The sequence below is a fragment of the Branchiostoma lanceolatum genome, chromosome 9 (assembly GCF_035083965.1).
Source record: "Branchiostoma lanceolatum isolate klBraLanc5 chromosome 9, klBraLanc5.hap2, whole genome shotgun sequence".
Classification (NCBI taxonomy): Eukaryota; Metazoa; Chordata; class Leptocardii; order Amphioxiformes; family Branchiostomatidae; genus Branchiostoma; species Branchiostoma lanceolatum.
In genome coordinates this window covers 9643497-9662802 of record NC_089730.1, presented here as the reverse complement: position 1 = coordinate 9662802, position 19306 = coordinate 9643497, and the positions used below count along the sequence as shown (strand labels likewise).

The following is a 19306-nucleotide window of genomic DNA, read 5'->3' as shown; positions in this document are numbered from 1 at the left end:
GCTGGCGGCGTCGCTGCGTCCTAAACTGGATTTGTGTTACCCTTGACTTTATACTAGTAATGGGGATATCATTCAAAACGTTAAAGTATGACAAAAATGACAACAAAACACCAAAAGCTTAAAAAGATTCATTTTTGTCGATGAAATGCGTTGGGTGCTTTGTCAATTCGATCGGCCGCAGCGACGCCGCCAGCGTGCCGCGGGTCCAGTGAGAGGGGGGCTTAACTCATCAGCTCTTGGGCGTAACACACCAGATACACAGGCATACGGCAGCAAATAGCTACACTGAACGACCTGTCACACCTAACCTTTGTACATTTAGCTGGATGAAACACCAATAGCTGTTGATTACAGGGAACCAGGTGGAAGAGGAGCAAGCTAGCGACCAGTGGTGGTACTTCATCCGCGGTAACTATGACATGGCAGTCGACACATTCCTACTACTCAGGTACAAACATTATATGGTCAAGTCTCTATCTTAAGTCTCTAAATAGTAACAAGACTCCCAGTACATTTTGTATATTACGCCATTTCCCTTAAACCCTGTGTCTGTACAGACGAACACCACACTTCGCAGTATTAATTAACCTCTTTTCATCAACATCGAGGCACATTCAATTCCAAGCCTTTGTTATTGCACCTAGATGCGTGATGTTCGTCTTTTGTTCTAACATGAATTGTATCTACAAACTAATTTTCGATTGTACTGCAAAATCATATGCTACAATGACATCGGGGGTTACATCAATGATCTACGCTTCGAATTCTCTATAGACTTCCTGTGTTGCTTCAAAACAAAGTGCGTTATTTCATCTTCCAGTGGTTTGTTGGTGACGTACCTCTTCATGAAGCAGATGAAGAAGACGGGTGGACAGTTTACATGGAGGGACTACGGTCTACACGTCTTACATCGTTATTGGAGGTGGGACATTTACATGGAGAACTTTTGGTCTACGGGTCTTTCGCCGTTAATTAGAGCCTATCTCGTTTGATAATGCATTGCAAAGTTAAGTTGGTCCTTACTTTACAACATATCACTGTTCTCTATTCTTTGTGAATGTTGTGATGTAGACCATGAATATCGCAGGAGTATCCAGTAAAATGCATGCAGTACTAACATACGTTTGTTGTTCTGGTATGCCCAGGTTGACACCAGTGTTAGCCTTCCTGATTATGATTTACGCGTGCCTAACGGTGTACATGGGGTCCGGACCATGGTGGGCTCTCCGTGACAACGCCACCATGCAGTTCGTCCGCACCTGCCAGACGCACTTCTGGGCAAACCTGCTCTACATCAACAACTACGTCGGACAACGGGTAAGGCTGTATAATGTTTCACTCCATATCAACAATCATCACGAAAAACAGCCGTCATATTTGTGTTTCTCACATGGCATAACTGAAAAATCAATGTCGAGGCTTAAATCTCTCACGGAATCTCAAAATCCCTATGGTAACCTTTCATATCATATAGTAGATGCAGAAATGTTTGCAGTGGTTTTATGTTCGCGGTGGTTTTATGTTCGCGGTTTTCGCGGTGAACTCTTTACTTAACTTAACACCAACGCGAAAAAAAATTCATTATGTGACTGTAGTGCTACTATTGTTTCGAACGCGAACTTAAAAATCACCGCGAACACTCCATTTTCTCTCTACCACGACTATTTCTGCATTTACAGTATATCATGCAGCAAAGTGGGACAAAGGCTTGCCGAGTCTTACTTATGATAGCTGTTCATCGTCACCTTAAATACGTCACACCATACGTCCCATCACACCATTTCCGCCTCAGTATACATCCTGTCAGGCTGCCTCTCGCCAATATCCACACGACTGCAGACACACACCAAGATAAACAAACACACCACCAGATCAAAATACAACAAAGCATTCATTCGTTAAAGGAGTCGTAAACTCCAGAAGGGGGTGTTATTTTCCGCTAGATTATGTATCAATGAATACATATTCAGCCAACCTTTTACAGAATTCCACTTATGGGGAATTACACAAGGTGTGTTTTGTAAAGCAATATGATACTCACTAAACCCGTGCAGACCCTACCCATGTATTCTCTACGAATACACACTTCCTTCATCGTGAATATTTTTGACATAAATGAGGGTGATAAGCACAATTCTAATAGGTCCAGGTGTTCATAATATATAAAAGAACACATAACAAGACGAATTTTTCTTAACACCCCTGAAGTTCTTTTTGTAAGCTCTAGTCAGGAACATTGTATTCAGCCACAGACTGAGGTTGTTTAACTAATTAGAAAAAAGAGGGTCACCTGCTGGGGAACTTAGTAGAATACTGAATGCTTTTTGATGGGCACGGGACTAGTGGGTACTTTATCGTATAATGTAAAAAGTATTCGTGTTTACTTCCTAAAATAATTATCTTTTGGAAAAAACTCCCCCCTCCTGGACTTTAGGACTCCTTTAAAAGAAGAAGTTATCAAAGCATGTTCATAAGCAATGTTTCTCCATTTAACAGTGTTTTGTGCATGGCTGGTACCTTGGTGTGGACATGCAGCTGTACGTTACATTTCCGGGACTGCTCCTACTGCTTTACAAGTAAGTGTATATGTGTGTGTATATGTGTGTGTGTGTGTGTGTGTGTGTGTGTGTGTTTGTGTTTCCGGACTACTGAAGTCAGCATAACTCAAGAACCTCTTAATTTGCATAATTAACGAGGGAAATCTACCGTATATTTGCAGTGCTTTCCACTATAAGACTCACATACATGTAACATGTAGTTTATGGCAAGTGGAACATTAACAGGTACCAATTATGCAAATAAATTCCTAATCTGCATAATCAATGCCAAATTGGCATAATTTATCTTAGTGGTACATGATAGAACCGTCAATATTGCAACATGCATGTGTAAGTTTAGTTAAAGGTATAAAAGCATAGATTATGTAAATGTGAAGTCATTGCATAAACAGAATAGTTCATGGAGATATGAGGTCTCCGACCTCTTGTTGTATCCGGTTTATTGTAAGCCATCTTCTGTTAAGGAGTCTATAGCTACTACAAGGGAATTCTTTGATTCAAATCTCTGCTATAAAGGAGTAATGACAACAAACGTTTTATTTGCCCCCGGCGGTTTGACATAACGTTAACATGACAACAACCACAACAGGAGTGTCCCTTACAGTAAAACTAAAAGCGTGATTTTTATGAACCATTCTTGTGCCCTTTAGATACCCAAAAGTTGGCGTCGCAGTGGCCTGTTTTTTGTTTGGGTGCACTTGGCTTCTGAATGGAGTTTTGTACCATTTCTTAGTCGAGTAAGTATTTTTGATACTTCAAATAGAATCTAGAATATGCAACTCATCTAAATAAAATGCCTCTGGGCACTACAAGGTGAACAACATATACAAACTTTTTAAAACTTTCGGATGAAAACGTTACTGTTTACTAAAATATGAAATTAATAATTATGTTAACAAATTTTCTTCTTTTTCTGTAGTGTGTATGGAATGTGGTACAGAATCACGACCTACCGATATGCGTTCACCAGGATTGCACCATACCTCATTGGCATACTGCTGGGCTACTTACTCTTCAGGACCAACCGGAAAGTCCCAAACACACCTAAAACAAGGGTACATCTATATAACACACAATAGCATAGACTGTGACAGGTTAACTTACTTACCTTGACATACATACATACATAATATACTATATAAGTAATATTTGCTGGTCGACTTGTTTTTTATCCCTAAATAATTTCTCTGTGTCGTTAGATGTTTTGAAAATCCAGCAGTTAATGTTAATGCTAACATATTAATCACCCTGTATTGCAGAAGTTGATGCTGTTCGGTTGGATCATTTGCACTGCCTGCGCCCTGGTGGCCTTGGTGGCGCCATTCGGTGCTCCCGAGGCCAACCTCCACGGTCATCCCGCCTGGAGAATGTTTGACAGAACTCTCTACGCTGTAGGAGTCGCTTGGGTTGTGTATGCCTGCTGCGTGGGATACGGAGGTAAACACAAAAATCAAAATCATCCGTAAACTTGACGGTGTAAACTGTATATTGTTAAAATAGGGCTAAGGTCATAATTGAATCAAGATGGCCTTACTTTAACTGTGGTCTCTGACAGGTATCATCTCGGAGTTCCTGTCCTGGAGTGGCTGGATGCCGTTAAGTCGCCTGTCCTACACGGCCTACCTTATACATATCATGATCATAGAGGTCTACTACATGTCTTACAAGGGGGTGCTGTTGTACTCAGCCATCAACTGGGTAAGACAATCATTATGTTAAGTCGCCAGCTACTCGATAAAAATGAAAGAACAACACTCGGATATGCTTGAATGCTGTCAGGTGTAACTGCTGCGTCCCTGTGCACTCCGAACCATGCCTACAAGAAAACTTACACATGCACCTCTGCCAAACCGTGGACATAGGTGGACTTATCCCTTTCCATGTCACGTATAAACCAAATTCTGAACTGCAAGAGACTATATGTAGTACATAATCTCATAGCTCCCCAACAAAGCACAATATTTGAAAATAGTTCCCAGAGACATTTTGAATGATACCAAGTTTGGCCTGCTAGGACACACTTTAGCCTAACCCTAACCCTGGCAATTTAGAAGTTGTGTATAGAGTTTTACCTCATTGTGTTTTCCCTCCCACAGTGGTTGATGTTTGTGAGTTTCTCCTTCATGTCGTTTGTGTGTGGTTTTGCTGCCTCGATGATGGCGGAGGTTCCCTTCCTGGAGCTGGAGAAGTTCGTCCTTCCCAAGCGCAGGGGCAGAGAGGCCAAATCTGAGACAAAGGCTGAGCAGGATCAAGACAACATAGCCCTGGGAACAGGTACTGTTATCAATGTCAAAAGAAGCATCAAGTTTAGGCCAGACCAGGACTTAGAAAGTCTTTGCATTCTTTCTTGAGTTCTGCTATTCACAAATGCTGCTGAAAACGTAACATCCTTGAAGCTAAATTTTTGTTCAAGTTCTAGTTTCATGATGCGAACAAGCAATCTTAGGGCCTTGTTTTTCATTAACATGTCTTTGGAGCCTTTGCAATGACGACAACAATCTGTTTCCTCACAGTTGAGTGCGACCCAGACCCACAACAGTCACCCAATGACAGCAAAGGCACCACAGGTCCCAATGGATGTTAGTACTGACTCCAACATTTCTGCCTGCTCCAACATGGAAAGTCATAGGCTGGCTGGCAGAAGCCGTAGTTGTATCTCCATTATTCTGGAATTCTTATAATCTGATGCTTTGCGTGTTTTTACTTTGTAAATGTGCACCGCCTAGCGACACTATGTGAAACTACTGCATAAGGTACTCCCCGAACAAGGTCCAATAATTGAGGTATAATTCTTAATATAATCTGATGTACAAGTACAAATGTAATTCCCTCTTGAGGACGTTAAGTTATAGTACTTTATAGGAACTGCCGACCTTTTGTATTCTACTGACATGTAACATTAAACATCATAAATTAGATGGTATTGGTGCAAAATCAATGAACACAACAACATAAGTAACTTCACAATCCTATTTTAACTTTACTTGAACCAACTCCACATTTACAAAAGACATCATCACACAATAAAGTTACAGTTGACTTGTGAACATACGAAATTCAATGTAATTCTATGTAGGATTGCACATAGTACTGTATAATCGTATACTTCATGTTAAACATCACATAATTCTATTTACAACTCCGTACAAAGGCGCATGTATTATACAATAAGGAATAAATAAAAGCAAAAGGTGAGAGTTATATATAACTAATTGCTAAAGAAAAAGCGTCATGCTTCGTCCTCAGTTCTACCGCTTTACCTTTTTAATGGTGTTTTTGTCACGTTAGACAAATACATTGAATCATTTATCAGGTGGTGCATTTTAACTATAAATAAGCGTGACACAATAGAAAAGTTTTTTAGATCGACGTAAGCAAAATAACTCTAACTCCTTAGCTGCCATACTTCTAACTGAAGTTTGTTTGCTTCAGCTGTGACTAAAGCAGTTATACCTGTTCTTAGGTTACGTTCACATCATTAAATAAAGGATTGGTCCTCTTCACAGTTTCATTTTTACTCCATTTTCCATTTGAATTTCAACGAGGCAAAGCCTAGAATCTGGGAATCAACTAGATGTGACCAGGGAAAGAAGTACACTGCATGCTGTACATATCAACAGACAAAACACATTCACTACATCTTCAATCAACCATATTTCAATACATATACGGCACCAAGGTACACTGTACCTTAAAAACACTGCTACACAGACACGATTATGTACATGACATACCTCATTATGTATATGACATACTGACATACCAGAGCAATTTCTAAATGACATGATTATGACTCGTTCCTTGGAATTCAAATATTTCAACATGAACAAAATGATGTAACAAAACAATAACAAAAGTATATCACAATGCAGTAATTTTTGTTAGTTAGCAGTAAAGGTTCTGGGAAAAATTCAAGCAGATACTGTACATATAAGATGTACAAGCGACACATTTCCTTAAAAAGATGCCTTCAACAAATGTTGTTTGCTACATTGACATTCTATACTTTTCCCTTTAGTAACTTTGTAATATCCATGACCAAACCAAGGTAAATTGGATATGCCCTACTTGGCTGAAATGTAAATCCCACTGCTAAACCTGTCCCTTCAGAATATAGGTATCAGCTCCTTACTCTGGGAAGACACACAGATGATACACCTGACTGATCCTTAAAAAATGCTACCTGTCAAGTCACATACAACATGTACAACATAACACAATATGCATTGGGCCCACTGGGGTAGCTTACAAATGTATGTGATCATCTCTTTAAAGCTGGTGTGTTATGCTGAAGGTTATACCGGCTATTTAGATGCAGAAAATGTGAAGACCAATGAATGCAATTCTGTAGTGACACAATATAATCCATGGCAGTTACAATATTTTGTTAATCCCAATAACAATGTGTGGTAAAACTAACCCTACGGGAGACTGGGACAAGACTATACACAGCAATCATCGGCCCCTTCCTTAAGCTTGCTCCATGTTGTGCGGGAGAGTTCAAGCACATGTATGTAGGTATGCAGTGTCCTGTGATGAGGATGATCACACTCTGAGGGTGTCCTCTTCTCCCTCTCCTTCATCTTCTTCATCTTCCTCCTCCTCCCCATCTGCCCACAGTTGGGGCTTCTTCACGGATCTGTCAATCACAGAAAATAATTAGATTCACCACACACTGCTGCGTCAATTAGAAATAGACTAAGTGTATTTCAAGATTCACTGACTAGCATTCTGAAAAGTACAGGCAGGCATTGGAACATTTGCAAAGCTGTGGACCTTTTCCTTACACAGTGGATTCAAATGAGCACAAAAAGCAACAGGCAAAGACAGAACAGCTGCTACAGTTCCGTCACAGAGTCATCTGTGGAAATGATGTAATACAAGCCAGTAGCGAAGGGTATACACATACATGAGAATGATACTTGAGAGAATTCATTATACAAGCATTATACAGCAAATTACCAAACAGGAACAGACACAACTTCATTATGTCAAGAAGGGATAGAACATCATAGTCCATGCCACTTTTATCCATACGGTCTTCACTGCCAACCAGGTCATCAGTTCCTAGGAGCTTCATGCAGTCTAGCCCTTACTCATGTTGGTACATGTAGCTCATTTCAAAACAAGGCAGTCTGTAATGTACCCTTAGCCTCTAATGGGTTACAAGAAATAAGGTGGCGCGAGCATGTCAAGCAGGCATGCCCATACATGTGTACACATACACATAATGTATAAAGCTGATATCAAAAGATATTGGAAAAACATGCATGTACTCAAAGAACAGAAACATATTCAACTGAAGAAGCAGGATGGCAATTTGATAGCTTGTGTTTCACCCGTATTACCTTCTTCAACACTGGACCACGGTGTGTTTATGAAAAAGGACCGGCGACGATTACTAGTACCGGTATCCTGATCTGAAGGTCTGCACACGTGTGGACACACAGGGGTGCAGAGGACAAACACAAGAAAAACACAAAACAACACATGTGGGAGTGACTTAATGGAATAACAGGTAAACTATACCAGATTTTCTTGGAAAGAAATATTACCCCTCATGCAGATTCAATGACTGTCAGACAGTTTGAATCGATAGCAGCAACATAATTCAATCTAAAGAATAGGAAATTGGACAATCAAGAAGACCACAGAACTATGACTCAAGCAGAAAGACAGAATAAAAATGTATGCATGAATCTGAACATTATGGCCTAACCAATAAGTATGCAAAACATTCTTATAAAGGAAAACAGGCAAGAGAAAACTGGAAATCTCAGCAGACACCTGTATGTCACGGTATATACATCTTTAACCTGAAGTCAAGGTTTTTGTACAGAGATTAGAGAGTCCTCTTCTAATGACTTTCATAGCCTCATTCATTTATTTCATTTATTCTACCTGTAAAATCACACTCAGGCATGCACACAGCCTGTTTTTCAGGCGTCCCTGGACACATACAATTGTAAAAATAGCTCAGCTGATAGAATTCTTTACTTTCTGTCCTTGCGTCTGTTGGTGACTCCATCCTCTTCGTCCATCATCTGCTCCAGCATGGCCTGGTCGTCCTGGTTCAGCGGAGTCACGGAGATGTCTCGAACGGCACGGAACTCACCGCAGTTGTTCAGGTGCTCATTCTCCAGACGGAAGAAGTTCCACACAAACCTCCTGCAGGAACACATTTCAAACAATCAATCAATCAATCAATCAATCAATCAATCGACCAATCAATTAATTAATCAATCAAGCTATTGATCAACCAATCAATCAAAATGGCTTATTGACAAAAAAGGCATTGCTGCCAAAGGCTGAATTGTGCCTTCCATACATAAAGTTTATTACAACATTTCAAAACATAAAAAAATTCCAACAAATTTTTCCATCTCAAGAGAACAGCAGCAGAACATGTTTTAAAAAGCCTACATTTGCAAGCAAATGCAGAATATTTCTATACCATCCTTATCAATGGTTTTATTCCCTGACAATTGCATATGAACCTCCTATGCCCACAAAAGCCATTACTGCATTTTAAGGATGGCAATGGATTAACATGCTGATTACATCCAAACACAGGAAGAAACCACTCAATAACATTAAGAATAGTCCTCATCATTTTGTTCAATACCTACATAGTGGTCTCGTTACCGAAAAACATGCAGGTGAGTTAATGAATTTCTTAGTAAGCGTAAAGTTGATTTACCTTTCTGTTGGAAGTTTGTTTGAAAATAACTCAGTTTATAACTGTGTAACAGTCAATAACAGTACGCCAAATAGCAGTTACTCAAGCAACTGGATATGATTTTGGAAACAGTCAGACGTTTTAACTCGCATCCACTACTTTTCGTGAGTAACTGCGCTATTTGGCATATCTTCTTACCTGAATGTCTAACCTTCATCGACGAGTGAATAACAGTGTCTAGAGACGAGCCCTTACCTGTAGACTTCTAGTGGTGCCAGGAGGGAGCCCACCAGCTCCCCATGCAGGATACCCAGCTCACCCAGGGAGATGGACATCACCCAGGCAAAACGCAGGAAGAAGTTCTGTACTGCACTCAGGTAGTAGTACAACTGTGGTGGGTGGAGAGGATTTCTTTAATGCATAAACAATGCTACCAAAACTATATCTATTCAGTACATGCAGATGGTACAAATGTGAACAATGACAAATCCAGGTCCAAGAAACTATTCCTCAAGAAATGTAAGTGAAACCTTTGAACTTGCACAATTACTGCACAAGAACACTGCAAGGAGGTAACAATAATCAGCATTTAGGAAAAAAACTGTCTTCTTGTTGTGTAGGTACAGTCATGAATTTCATTACAGCAGTTTATTGTGTGACTCTGAATTGTGTGAATGAAAACTACACTGTACAAGCTGTGAACATTTTAGTGTGTTGTCTACAAAGTAACCTTTTTAGGGTTGCACTAACTGTGAACACGTGATTTGTGTTGTCTAAAAACCTTTTGTGGGTAGACGATCTCCTCGCGGAGGAGTGTGTTCTCCCCGGCGGCCCTGTCCAGCAGGCCCCAGTCCATCTTGATGTCCCAGCTGAAGGTGTAACAGGTGGAGATGATGGCTGCACAGATCCACAGGTAGTAGAAGGTGTGGCTGTGGGTCTCGCCTGTCACCTCTGGGAAAGAAAGAAAGTGATCGTGGAAGTGATCTCAAACCAGTTTAGCTAGCTGAAGAGCTTAGCTATTCTTCCACTGGTTGTGACAGAGAAGACAGGTGCTATATTCAGTATTCACAGGTTCATTGTATTTACAGGTTCAAATTCCCCTAGCTCTTTTCCACAAGAACAATGAACGGTGGACCATAACTTGACGTCCTGTCCTAAGGACTGCAACCCTTTCCTATAGCGTGCATGCCGGGTGAGGGACACAGCTGGGATTCAAACTCGTGGTTTCTTGGTCAAGAGGCAGGGTCACTTACCACTGAGCTACGCATGCTACACAAGGGGGGAACCATTACATATTATGCTTTAGGGACAAAATCAAATCAAGTACATTTAGTATTTCTATTAGACTAACATTCAATACTGAATTATCTCTGACACAATACATGTGCCAGAGTTATCTCATTGAATCTAGACGTGTAACCCACCTCCATGGACTCTGGACAGCGTGGCGAAAGCGATGACAAAGAACGAGGTGGAGTACTTCCCAGCATTCACCAGGTGAGGGAAGGCGTGTTTGGTGTCCCGGTAACGCCGCAGGCACTGAGCGAAGCGGAACCAGGCCGGCAGGCAGGCCATGACGGAGCGAATACCGTACTTCCAGCTCGTGCAGATCTTGGGATCTAATAGAGGTGGCAGAAACTTGATGTAGAACGATATATATTAAACAACATACAAACAGTATGGAGTGAGAAGCAACAAAATATTTCTTTCTTCCAAACAAACTTTGACTTCAGACTTTGACTTGGAACTACCTATAACAAGTAACCTACTTGCGGGTTTCTGAAAATGGTTTGTATTCCAATATCAATAAGATGATACATTCAGAGTTCTCTTCAGAGGTCTCTATCACCAAAATGGAATCTTAAAGTATCATTGACAGAGTCCCATTAATAAAGATAAGGCTAATGATAATGATGACTTTAAAACAACGAACAGAGAAATGACAGAATCACTTGATGTTCCTAGGAACAAAAGATCTTACTGGGATCGTCGTGCCACTCCACTTCATAGATGAAGTAACAGATCATGTACTCGAAGTCCAACAGTACAGTCACCAGGCTGTTCAACTGGTCAGCCAGCCAGAAGTCTGCAAAGTTCACCGGGTGGAACGGTGCCGTGAAGATTCGGAACTGGGAACAACACAGTCACACAGAGAAGAAATGGTCAATGACAAATCTACTGTATACATGAGAAAGCTTGTATGCATTTTGTTCCTAATATGTACATTGACATAATTGTGCCTTGCAAAACTAAAAGTGTTATGATATCATATACAAACTTGTCAAAAAGTACATGACAACTACATATCAAAAACAAAAACAATCATCTGCCATTTACATATTGGTTGTGGATTGAAGATTTTACAATCAATGAATGGAAAGTACTGTCAAAAGTTATGGAGTTCAGCAAATACACTTCAATGCTGAAATGTTGTGAACAACAATATTCATTAATTCATTCATTCTTTTATCCATCCATCCATCCATCTATCCTTCCCTCCCTCCGTTTCTTCTGTTCATCTTCTTTTATTATCTTTCATTGGTTTCTTCATTCCTTAAGTTCTTCATATCCCTACACTCCCCATACCCCACTCACTCACCAGTATTCTGAGGAACCAGAAGCGAGCCCTGTGGTAGAAGATCTTGAGCGGGTTGAGGAGGAACAGTAGCATGAAGCCCACCAACACCAGTGGATGTACAAAACTGGGGATCTTCAGCACATCACTGTAGATGTACCCCAGCACTGACAGGGACCACATCACTCCCATGAAACTGGCGACCTGTGGAGTAACAATGATTAGAGATGGACTTGTATTCTTCTACTTATTCTGATTTTTCCCAATTGCATAACATGCACAAATTATGGCCTACAGTTAACGTATTGTAAATCTGGAAGTGTTCACGGTGGTTATTTTTGCAGTTTTCGTGGTGGCCTCTCCACAACAAAATCACCGTGAATATGCATTTCCATTGTATCAATATTGAACTTAAGAACTGTTTCAATCGCAAACTTAAAACAGCACAAAAACACCTTTCTCCTTCTATCGCAGAATTAAATCTCCACAAAAAATAAATGAATGCCAGTAATTGGACTGATAACGAGTTGGTGTGTTATGCTGTAGGATGGCTATACGGAACAGATGCAGATGACAAACAATAACTGAATAAGGCTATATTCATGTAATCAAAGCAACATGGCCTAATAGGAAGACCAGAAAATAAAAGAGGTCCTTACCTCTAGTATCTCACTATGTGAGAGATGGTGTCGCGGGTCGATCTCGAAGATGAGGACGTGGTTGACGCCGAACTTGCGCCATCCCCAGGTGTTCAGGCCCAGCAGGTACAGGAAGAACACGATCAGGAACGACCCACGGTACATCCGCACAGCCGGCCAAAGTTCAATGTGAAACCGTGAGAAGATGGCTGTTGGGTAGAGCATGGTTACAATCTTTTGATAATCCAAGGGAAATGATACATAACTTTTGCCAAATAACTACATGAATACAATATATTGTGTCTAAGACATCTTCAACTCCAACAAGCTTAAAAATCCAGGGGATTCTAAATGGCCTTAAATTGGGGTCTATCCCAAACAGTGGCATACTAATTGACAAAGGTGTTTGTTGTGTGTTAACTTTTGATAAGGTCATCACTATGGTGATGGTGATTGATTGACACCAATGAGGGTCATTGAGGGCAATGAAACTGACCCTATTTGAATAACCTACATCTTGAATAACCTACTTCTTTCAGTCTGTCAGTATTTTTCTTTATGCAAGCGCTACATATAGACCAAATACTACTAGTAACAGATTGACTTAAACAAGAAAGAAGCCTTACCTGATATGACCACCACCAATGACAACACCAAGAAGATGCCAGAGAACAGACCCACACGAAATGTCGTCCACGGCGTTTGCTGAAAATTAACAAAAAATTCAACTTAAACAACTTCGGACATGTCTACTATGGGCTGAAGCAGAGTTGTGGACAAGTGATAAAATAAACATTACCTGAGTCACCAGTATCAGTATCTTTCTTTCATTATCCAACTCTAACATTGCAGTTCTTAGAGTTTAGATGAAATCAAGAAAAGCATTATACTGAGTGGTTTACCTGTTCCCCTAGAGGAGGTACTCTGAGTCTCTTCATGGCCCTCTGCCTGTTCCCCCCCTCCAACTCTGACGTCACCACAGCCTGGAGGAAGGACAGATCAAGTTCATGTTGATTGTTTAACAGCAAGTCCAGAAAATACCAGACCACCTTGGCTATCAGAAAATGATAAGAAAGTCAGCTAGCTGGAAAACACTGTTGGACGTTTTGTTCGGAAAAACTTTTCATTCTCATGAAACAATTGGCGACAATCAGCTGTTCACAAGTTCTTTAACCTTTAGCACTGAGACTCTGAAGTAGCTGTTTGGCACCCAATTCCATATTGGTTACAGATCTAGAGATAGGCAGCAGGGAGAAGATTAATACAAAGCAAAAAGACTTCTTGTTGTCTTGGATGCCTGCAATAAGTGTGCACATGTGTAGGTCATGGTTGATTTCACCCAGGTGATAGCAATACCACAGATAATACAAAGCCTACATGACAAAAGCATGTTGTCCAACATTTACGTATACTATTATACTAATTTATAGTGGTACATACAGTACATCAGCTTCTCAAACAGCACTCATCTGGCTTGGGGTTAGTCCCCTGCAACCTTTTGAAAGGGTGGAACTAATAAATTTTCAACACATCACAACAGCATAACAACATCTTTTTACAGACTGAATAGTTTTTCATAACTTCCAGGTAAAAAGTATTTCTGTTCATCCCTAATAACACAGAAAGTGGAACGGCCCATGATAAGACTGTTTAAACTGTACTTCTTCCAACCACCTGGTGACAAACAGTGTGATCAGCTGTTCTCAGGACTACTGATAAGAAGAACAAATTTGTCCACATTGCGGTGAGAAGACACATTTTTGTGGTCGTATCAACATGCAGACACAAGCATTTTTTCTGTACTCAGTAGAGTCAAGGATACATTATCTCTCAGGGCTCCTTGACATGAGTTTGCTGGTGTCTATCTTTCATATCAACATCAACTTTTCACCCCCTTGCTGTAGCTACAACATGCCCCTGGAAGTTATATAACAAAATGGTAAAAAACTAATTTACAGTTAATAGCAATACCCCGGTACTGTAGTAGAGATACACTTTACCAGTTAAAATTATCAAGAGCTTATTCCCAAACATTTTGATTTAATACCATCCATTAATTACCATGGAGCAGGTAAAAAACTTAATATAACATCTAATAATATGTGAAAAAAAGAAAGGCATGGGTGAGAGTCAATGCATGTCCTATCTATCAGTTCCAAATTCTCACCACGTCTATCATTTCATACTGTTTGAAGACCAAAACATTCTTCAGTAAACAGTGTAACTGTTACAAGACACAAGTTTTGATTAAGACTGAAACATTTGACGTACTGAGCACATTAAATCTGTCCTTCAAAAAGTTATAACGAAAAACATTCGACAGCGAAAAAAACACTTTTTTTCTGCACTTTGATACTTTGACACTTTGATAGCCAGGCTATTACAGTATAACTGCAACTTTTAAAAGTCTTACCCAAACTTTGACATCTCCACATATCCTGGCCGTCAAAACTTCCTTTCTCCCGTTTAGGTGTGTGACACAGAGTGTGGCCACGGGGAGAGACTTGGGCCGGGGGTACGTTAGAACCATCTCGCTCTAACGACAGGCAACGAGTGAGAAGCCCGTACACTTCATATAGTGATTCGGACCTTTAACTGGCTTAAGGAGGTCTGCACTGAGCTAATAGATTCTTTGAGGGTGTGCTGGGGAGTTTGATCATCAATAGAAATTTCTTAAAGTCACAAATTAGTGCTTTCTTTAAAACAAATAAACCGAAATTTTATTTCATTTGCTTTCTCAGAAAAAATACAACAGCAACACACCATTAGGTTTTTGTTATCCCACAAAGTACAGGAAATTTGCAGTTGTGTATAGTTTTGAAACCCTCCATACACACCCTCTGACTGTCAACTCTAGGCGGGAGATGTGCATGCATGTGACACCCCGTGGTACAGCTGGTGTGCACGTGAAGACATGATGGCTCTATTGACAAACAGTCTAATCTCCTGAGGAGTTACAGAAGGAATACTGTATTATGTGTGCATAGCCCAATTGTGCTAATTCTATAAGAAGCTACAATGGTAACTGAGACATACGCAAAACATTACTCCTTCTGAAGATGACCTTTCACAGACACAGCTTTTTTTTATACTTTGGAGACTGACTGTTGGCATAATGACTATTGTACTCTTATCTAACTGTAAGGTGTGACAGGGTCAAAGGGCACAGGAATAATGACAGCCTAATATACCCATTGACAACGTTGCCCCAGGGTATACATGGTGGAATTACTCTCAGATATTGGCTTCCTGTGGGCTTTAACTGTCTGGACAGAACTAAAGATGCTTCAAAGCATTTGTTCATTTTCTTAAAGATGACGCTTGGTGAGTTTGAGGACAATGGGCTATATAGAAAAGACAGGTAAGATATCATGAAGCTCATTATATTATTAACTTTGTGATTTCTGGTATGTGGACATAATCATTTTTCTTGATGGTGTGACTATGTACTTGGCAAATTCTTATTGTAGTAAGAGTCAAGATGTTGAATCTCTCCTTAACACTCTCCCTGCTACCTAAACCAAAACATAAATGATGGAGCCAAAAATCTTCTTCAACAGGAAGAAGGTTAATCTTCCTTTAATACCTCCCCAGAACTGGTATAACATGGGAACAACTGCCATGGGAGAAGAAGAATGTCTACAATGGTCTCTCCAAGAGAGAGTCGATTGTGAGTCAAGGTTGTACAACTGTCCTTGGAGGTGGAGGTTTGGTGCGGAGAAGAACTGATGCACATTTGGTGGTTTGGTGACAGCTACCCTTAGCCTGGATCCCATCCAAGTTAGTCTAGTGGGGTCTCAAACTCACTCCCTTATGGCCAGGCTAAGCTATCCTCAGTGTTTCAATTTTCTTTTCATAATTGCTCTTTAGTACTGTACAAATCACTTAAATTTCGTACCATGGCAAAAATCCAATTGTTTCAACTTTGCTGTATCTTTGAGCTTGCAGATGAAACAATAGTAGGAACACGATGGAAAACAGCAAAAGTTTGTGTGAGTGATGAGTTCATATCAACTATCTTAGAATTTATACAAAATATGGTATTCTATGAGTTACCTCACATAAAATTTGCATGCTATAATCTTCTTTCATTTGAAAGTCAAATCTTAGCTTCACTAATATTTATCATTTGTATATCTGATGGTGGGGATATAGATTTACCTCGGTATCTCCAATGAGTTTGTCGATCTGTTTGTTGGTGTAAAACGGAGCGACCTCCACGTGCTCTGTTCTCCAGGCCGCTCCTCTGTCAGTCTCCATCAGCTTGTCGTGTTTCTTCAGAATCTTCCTGAATCCTGTGAAGTTTAGACTCTGGAAAATCGGTAATAAAAAAAGGCTTAGAAATGTAGTAGAAGCTACTAATTTGTGTATTTGATATTACACTGTATTACAAGGTAAAAATCATGATTTGCTTTAGCATAAAAAATATGACCCACAAAAAATTAGTGACATGAGGCAAAATTGTACCCTCTATGATTCAATGTTGCATTCACTGGATTCATGGAAAAATAATGGATGAAAAATTTCCAGACCTACATGTAGTGTGATGTCAGAAAGCTGGAAAGAAAAAAATGTACAGAAGAGGTTTTTTTATTTTATTTCTTAAAACAACATTTAGTACTTTCAAAACCATTGTCTTTCTCAGACATCTGTGTTTTTAATTCTACATATCAATAATACAACTAAATCTTGTTACCTGATAATTTTGCAACAGGATGAGACTAAGGTAAAACTCGGAGAAGGCCAGCTTCAGGTCCTGGATGGTTCGTGTTCTCGTCTTGATGAGTTTCTCCTTGGACCTGGACCTGCGCAGGAGACTGCGCCGTCTGCGTACGGTGGAGATCGATTCTTCCTGCTCTGTTACCTGGTTCATCTCGCTCTGCAGGCTTGCAAACTTCCGTTGAGCTTCGGCAAGCTTTTCTGAAGTTCCATGGAAACAAAAACAAATTTGGTTGAGTATTCACATGAAAAATGGTTGTTTTGTTGTTTTTCCCAAGGCCACAACATTGGGGCCTGCTACTCTGCTAGGGATTCGAACACAGAACCAGATTTCTATACTCAACAACCACAAGATTATCTTGTCTGCTGGCACCATGAAATATTGACTTAACTAGATGTAGTTCCTGAACTCACCTGAGAAGAATGTGTTGATTTTGGCCAGCTCCTTGTCAGAAGTGACGAAGAATTTTTCTTCAAACTTCGCAAAATATCGCTGAATGACAGCTGTGCCTGCCACTATGGGGTAAAAAACAACATCTTAACTCTGAGTCTGACAGCATAAAAGATTTCCCCATACATGACTTCAATTTTTGACTTGTATCTCTGTCCCAATCATAATCTCAATTGCTCACAATGATATGGAGCTTGCTACATAATATTGTTGGTGATGTTCACAACATATAGATCTACTGTCTGTCGTAAAAGTTATAACGTTACATATGTTTCAATATTTCCTTTTAAAGCACATTTTCTGTAAATAAAGGTGTAGCTACCATAGTAACCACACAGATATGATCAAAATACAGCAGCAGTCTTAAAATCATAAGAATATGCAAACAATTTTCATCTTTCATTGCAACGTTTTCTAATGCAATGATTTACAGTCTGGTTGTTTGTGAAGATGATTGAGCTACTTTAAAATTTATCATCACAAAAACACCATTATCAGATAGAAATTATATGAATACTAATAAACTGTATCTGTGTTAATCTAGCTTACCTTCTTCAGTTGGAGCATTTTCTTGTGCCTCGTACAATAAATCTTTCATCATCTGGCATAAAAAACAAATCATATTTCCTTTATATACAACAAAGAGTGTATCAAAACATTCCTTTATACACCTTAGTTTATAAATGATTATGGGTCAAGTATAACAGTCGGAGTATAAGTAACACATGAAATGGTTTAATGAAATGGTCTATCATAATTGTATGAAATTTTGCACATTTATTGCCCCCATGAATAATTGAAAACACGAAATTATTAATCATTACCATGGTATTCAATAAACATAAGATCAGTATCAAAAGTGAAACGGTTTCTACAGAATCGTAACATAATCTTTGCTCTTTATACACGACGTGTTGTGTGTGTTCGTCTTTTGATAATATCAACGGTGAATCACAACATCATAAAAGTAGTACGACAGAAAAATACCCACCTCGTACTGTATGTACTGAGTTCGCCATTCCGGCGTGATATGCGCCGATAGATGCTCCGCAAACTTCATATTCGGTGACTGGAGACAGTTATCTACCCACACATCTCAAGAAATCTGTTCTATTTCCTCAAAGACGGCGCCAAACGCGGGAAAACATCACCAAGGGCGTAGACGATTTTATTTTTCCGCCATTTTGTTTTGGGCTAATAGTCCCCTGGGAGTAAAATGCAAGTACAGCAACTTCCGCTAGTCGGCGTTAGTAAGCAGGCATATGTCCAAACATCTAGTGTGGGAATACTTCAAATTCAATGGATGAACTTTGTGCAAAAAATGGTCAATCATTTATAAAGCCCATATTTTGTTGTCTTTGAATGTTTGTACATCTTTTTCTTTGATTTGTGCATCATTTGCAAGGAGTGCCCCTTTATTAATTCACTCCTTCAATTATAACACCGTTAAATATTTCATTGTCATTTGAAAATCATGGTTCACTGTTACCGATATACCCCGAATTCAATTCAATATGTTAGATGACCTAACCAGCCCAAAATAACGCAATTGGATGGTGCAGAATGACAGTCGAACCTGGATTCAGCAACCACGCAAGGACTGAAGAAAATGGTTGCTGAGGACAGGTGGTTGCTTAGGACAGGACGGGTTTAATAAAAATGGATGTGGCTGTTTTGATGTGGATT

At 39.8% G+C, this 19306-nt stretch overlaps 3 protein-coding genes across 4 annotated transcripts; 2 read left to right on the top strand and 1 right to left on the bottom strand.

The window, feature by feature from the left end:
* The first annotated feature begins 248 nt into the window (after nucleotides 1-248).
* Nucleotides 249-2632, top strand: LOC136442423 (nose resistant to fluoxetine protein 6-like). The gene is made up of 4 exons (XM_066439267.1): nucleotides 249-448; nucleotides 821-922; nucleotides 1146-1317; nucleotides 2497-2632. The coding sequence occupies exons 1-4, from the start codon at nucleotides 420-422 to the stop codon at nucleotides 2578-2580; spliced, it is 387 nt and encodes a 128-aa protein (XP_066295364.1). The 5' UTR covers nucleotides 249-419; the 3' UTR covers nucleotides 2581-2632.
* A 559-nt stretch (nucleotides 2633-3191) lies between these two features.
* LOC136441532 (O-acyltransferase like protein-like) lies at nucleotides 3192-6059 on the top strand. Its single transcript, XM_066437873.1, has 6 exons — nucleotides 3192-3295; nucleotides 3478-3613; nucleotides 3818-3995; nucleotides 4114-4256; nucleotides 4655-4832; nucleotides 5072-6059. The coding sequence occupies exons 2-6, from the start codon at nucleotides 3488-3490 to the stop codon at nucleotides 5140-5142; spliced, it is 696 nt and encodes a 231-aa protein (XP_066293970.1). The 5' UTR covers nucleotides 3192-3295; nucleotides 3478-3487; the 3' UTR covers nucleotides 5143-6059.
* On the bottom strand, nucleotides 5515-18841 carry LOC136441531 (solute carrier family 53 member 1-like). 2 transcript variants are annotated; one of them, XM_066437872.1, is made up of 16 exons: nucleotides 18612-18841; nucleotides 18170-18221; nucleotides 17584-17685; nucleotides 17147-17370; nucleotides 16612-16761; nucleotides 13353-13433; nucleotides 13077-13155; nucleotides 12472-12659; nucleotides 11837-12016; nucleotides 11219-11366; nucleotides 10662-10856; nucleotides 10019-10188; nucleotides 9493-9626; nucleotides 8556-8726; nucleotides 7907-7986; nucleotides 5515-7197 (listed from the first exon to the last, which is right to left on the bottom strand). In XM_066437872.1, exons 1-16 carry the CDS (start codon nucleotides 18678-18680, stop codon nucleotides 7190-7192), a joined length of 2031 nt encoding a protein of 676 aa, XP_066293969.1. In that variant the 5' UTR covers nucleotides 18681-18841; the 3' UTR covers nucleotides 5515-7189. The 2 variants fall into 2 exon arrangements, with proteins under 2 accessions (XP_066293969.1, XP_066293967.1); XM_066437870.1 differs by lacking the exon at nucleotides 7907-7986.
* Nucleotides 18842-19306: the final 465 nt, after the last annotated feature.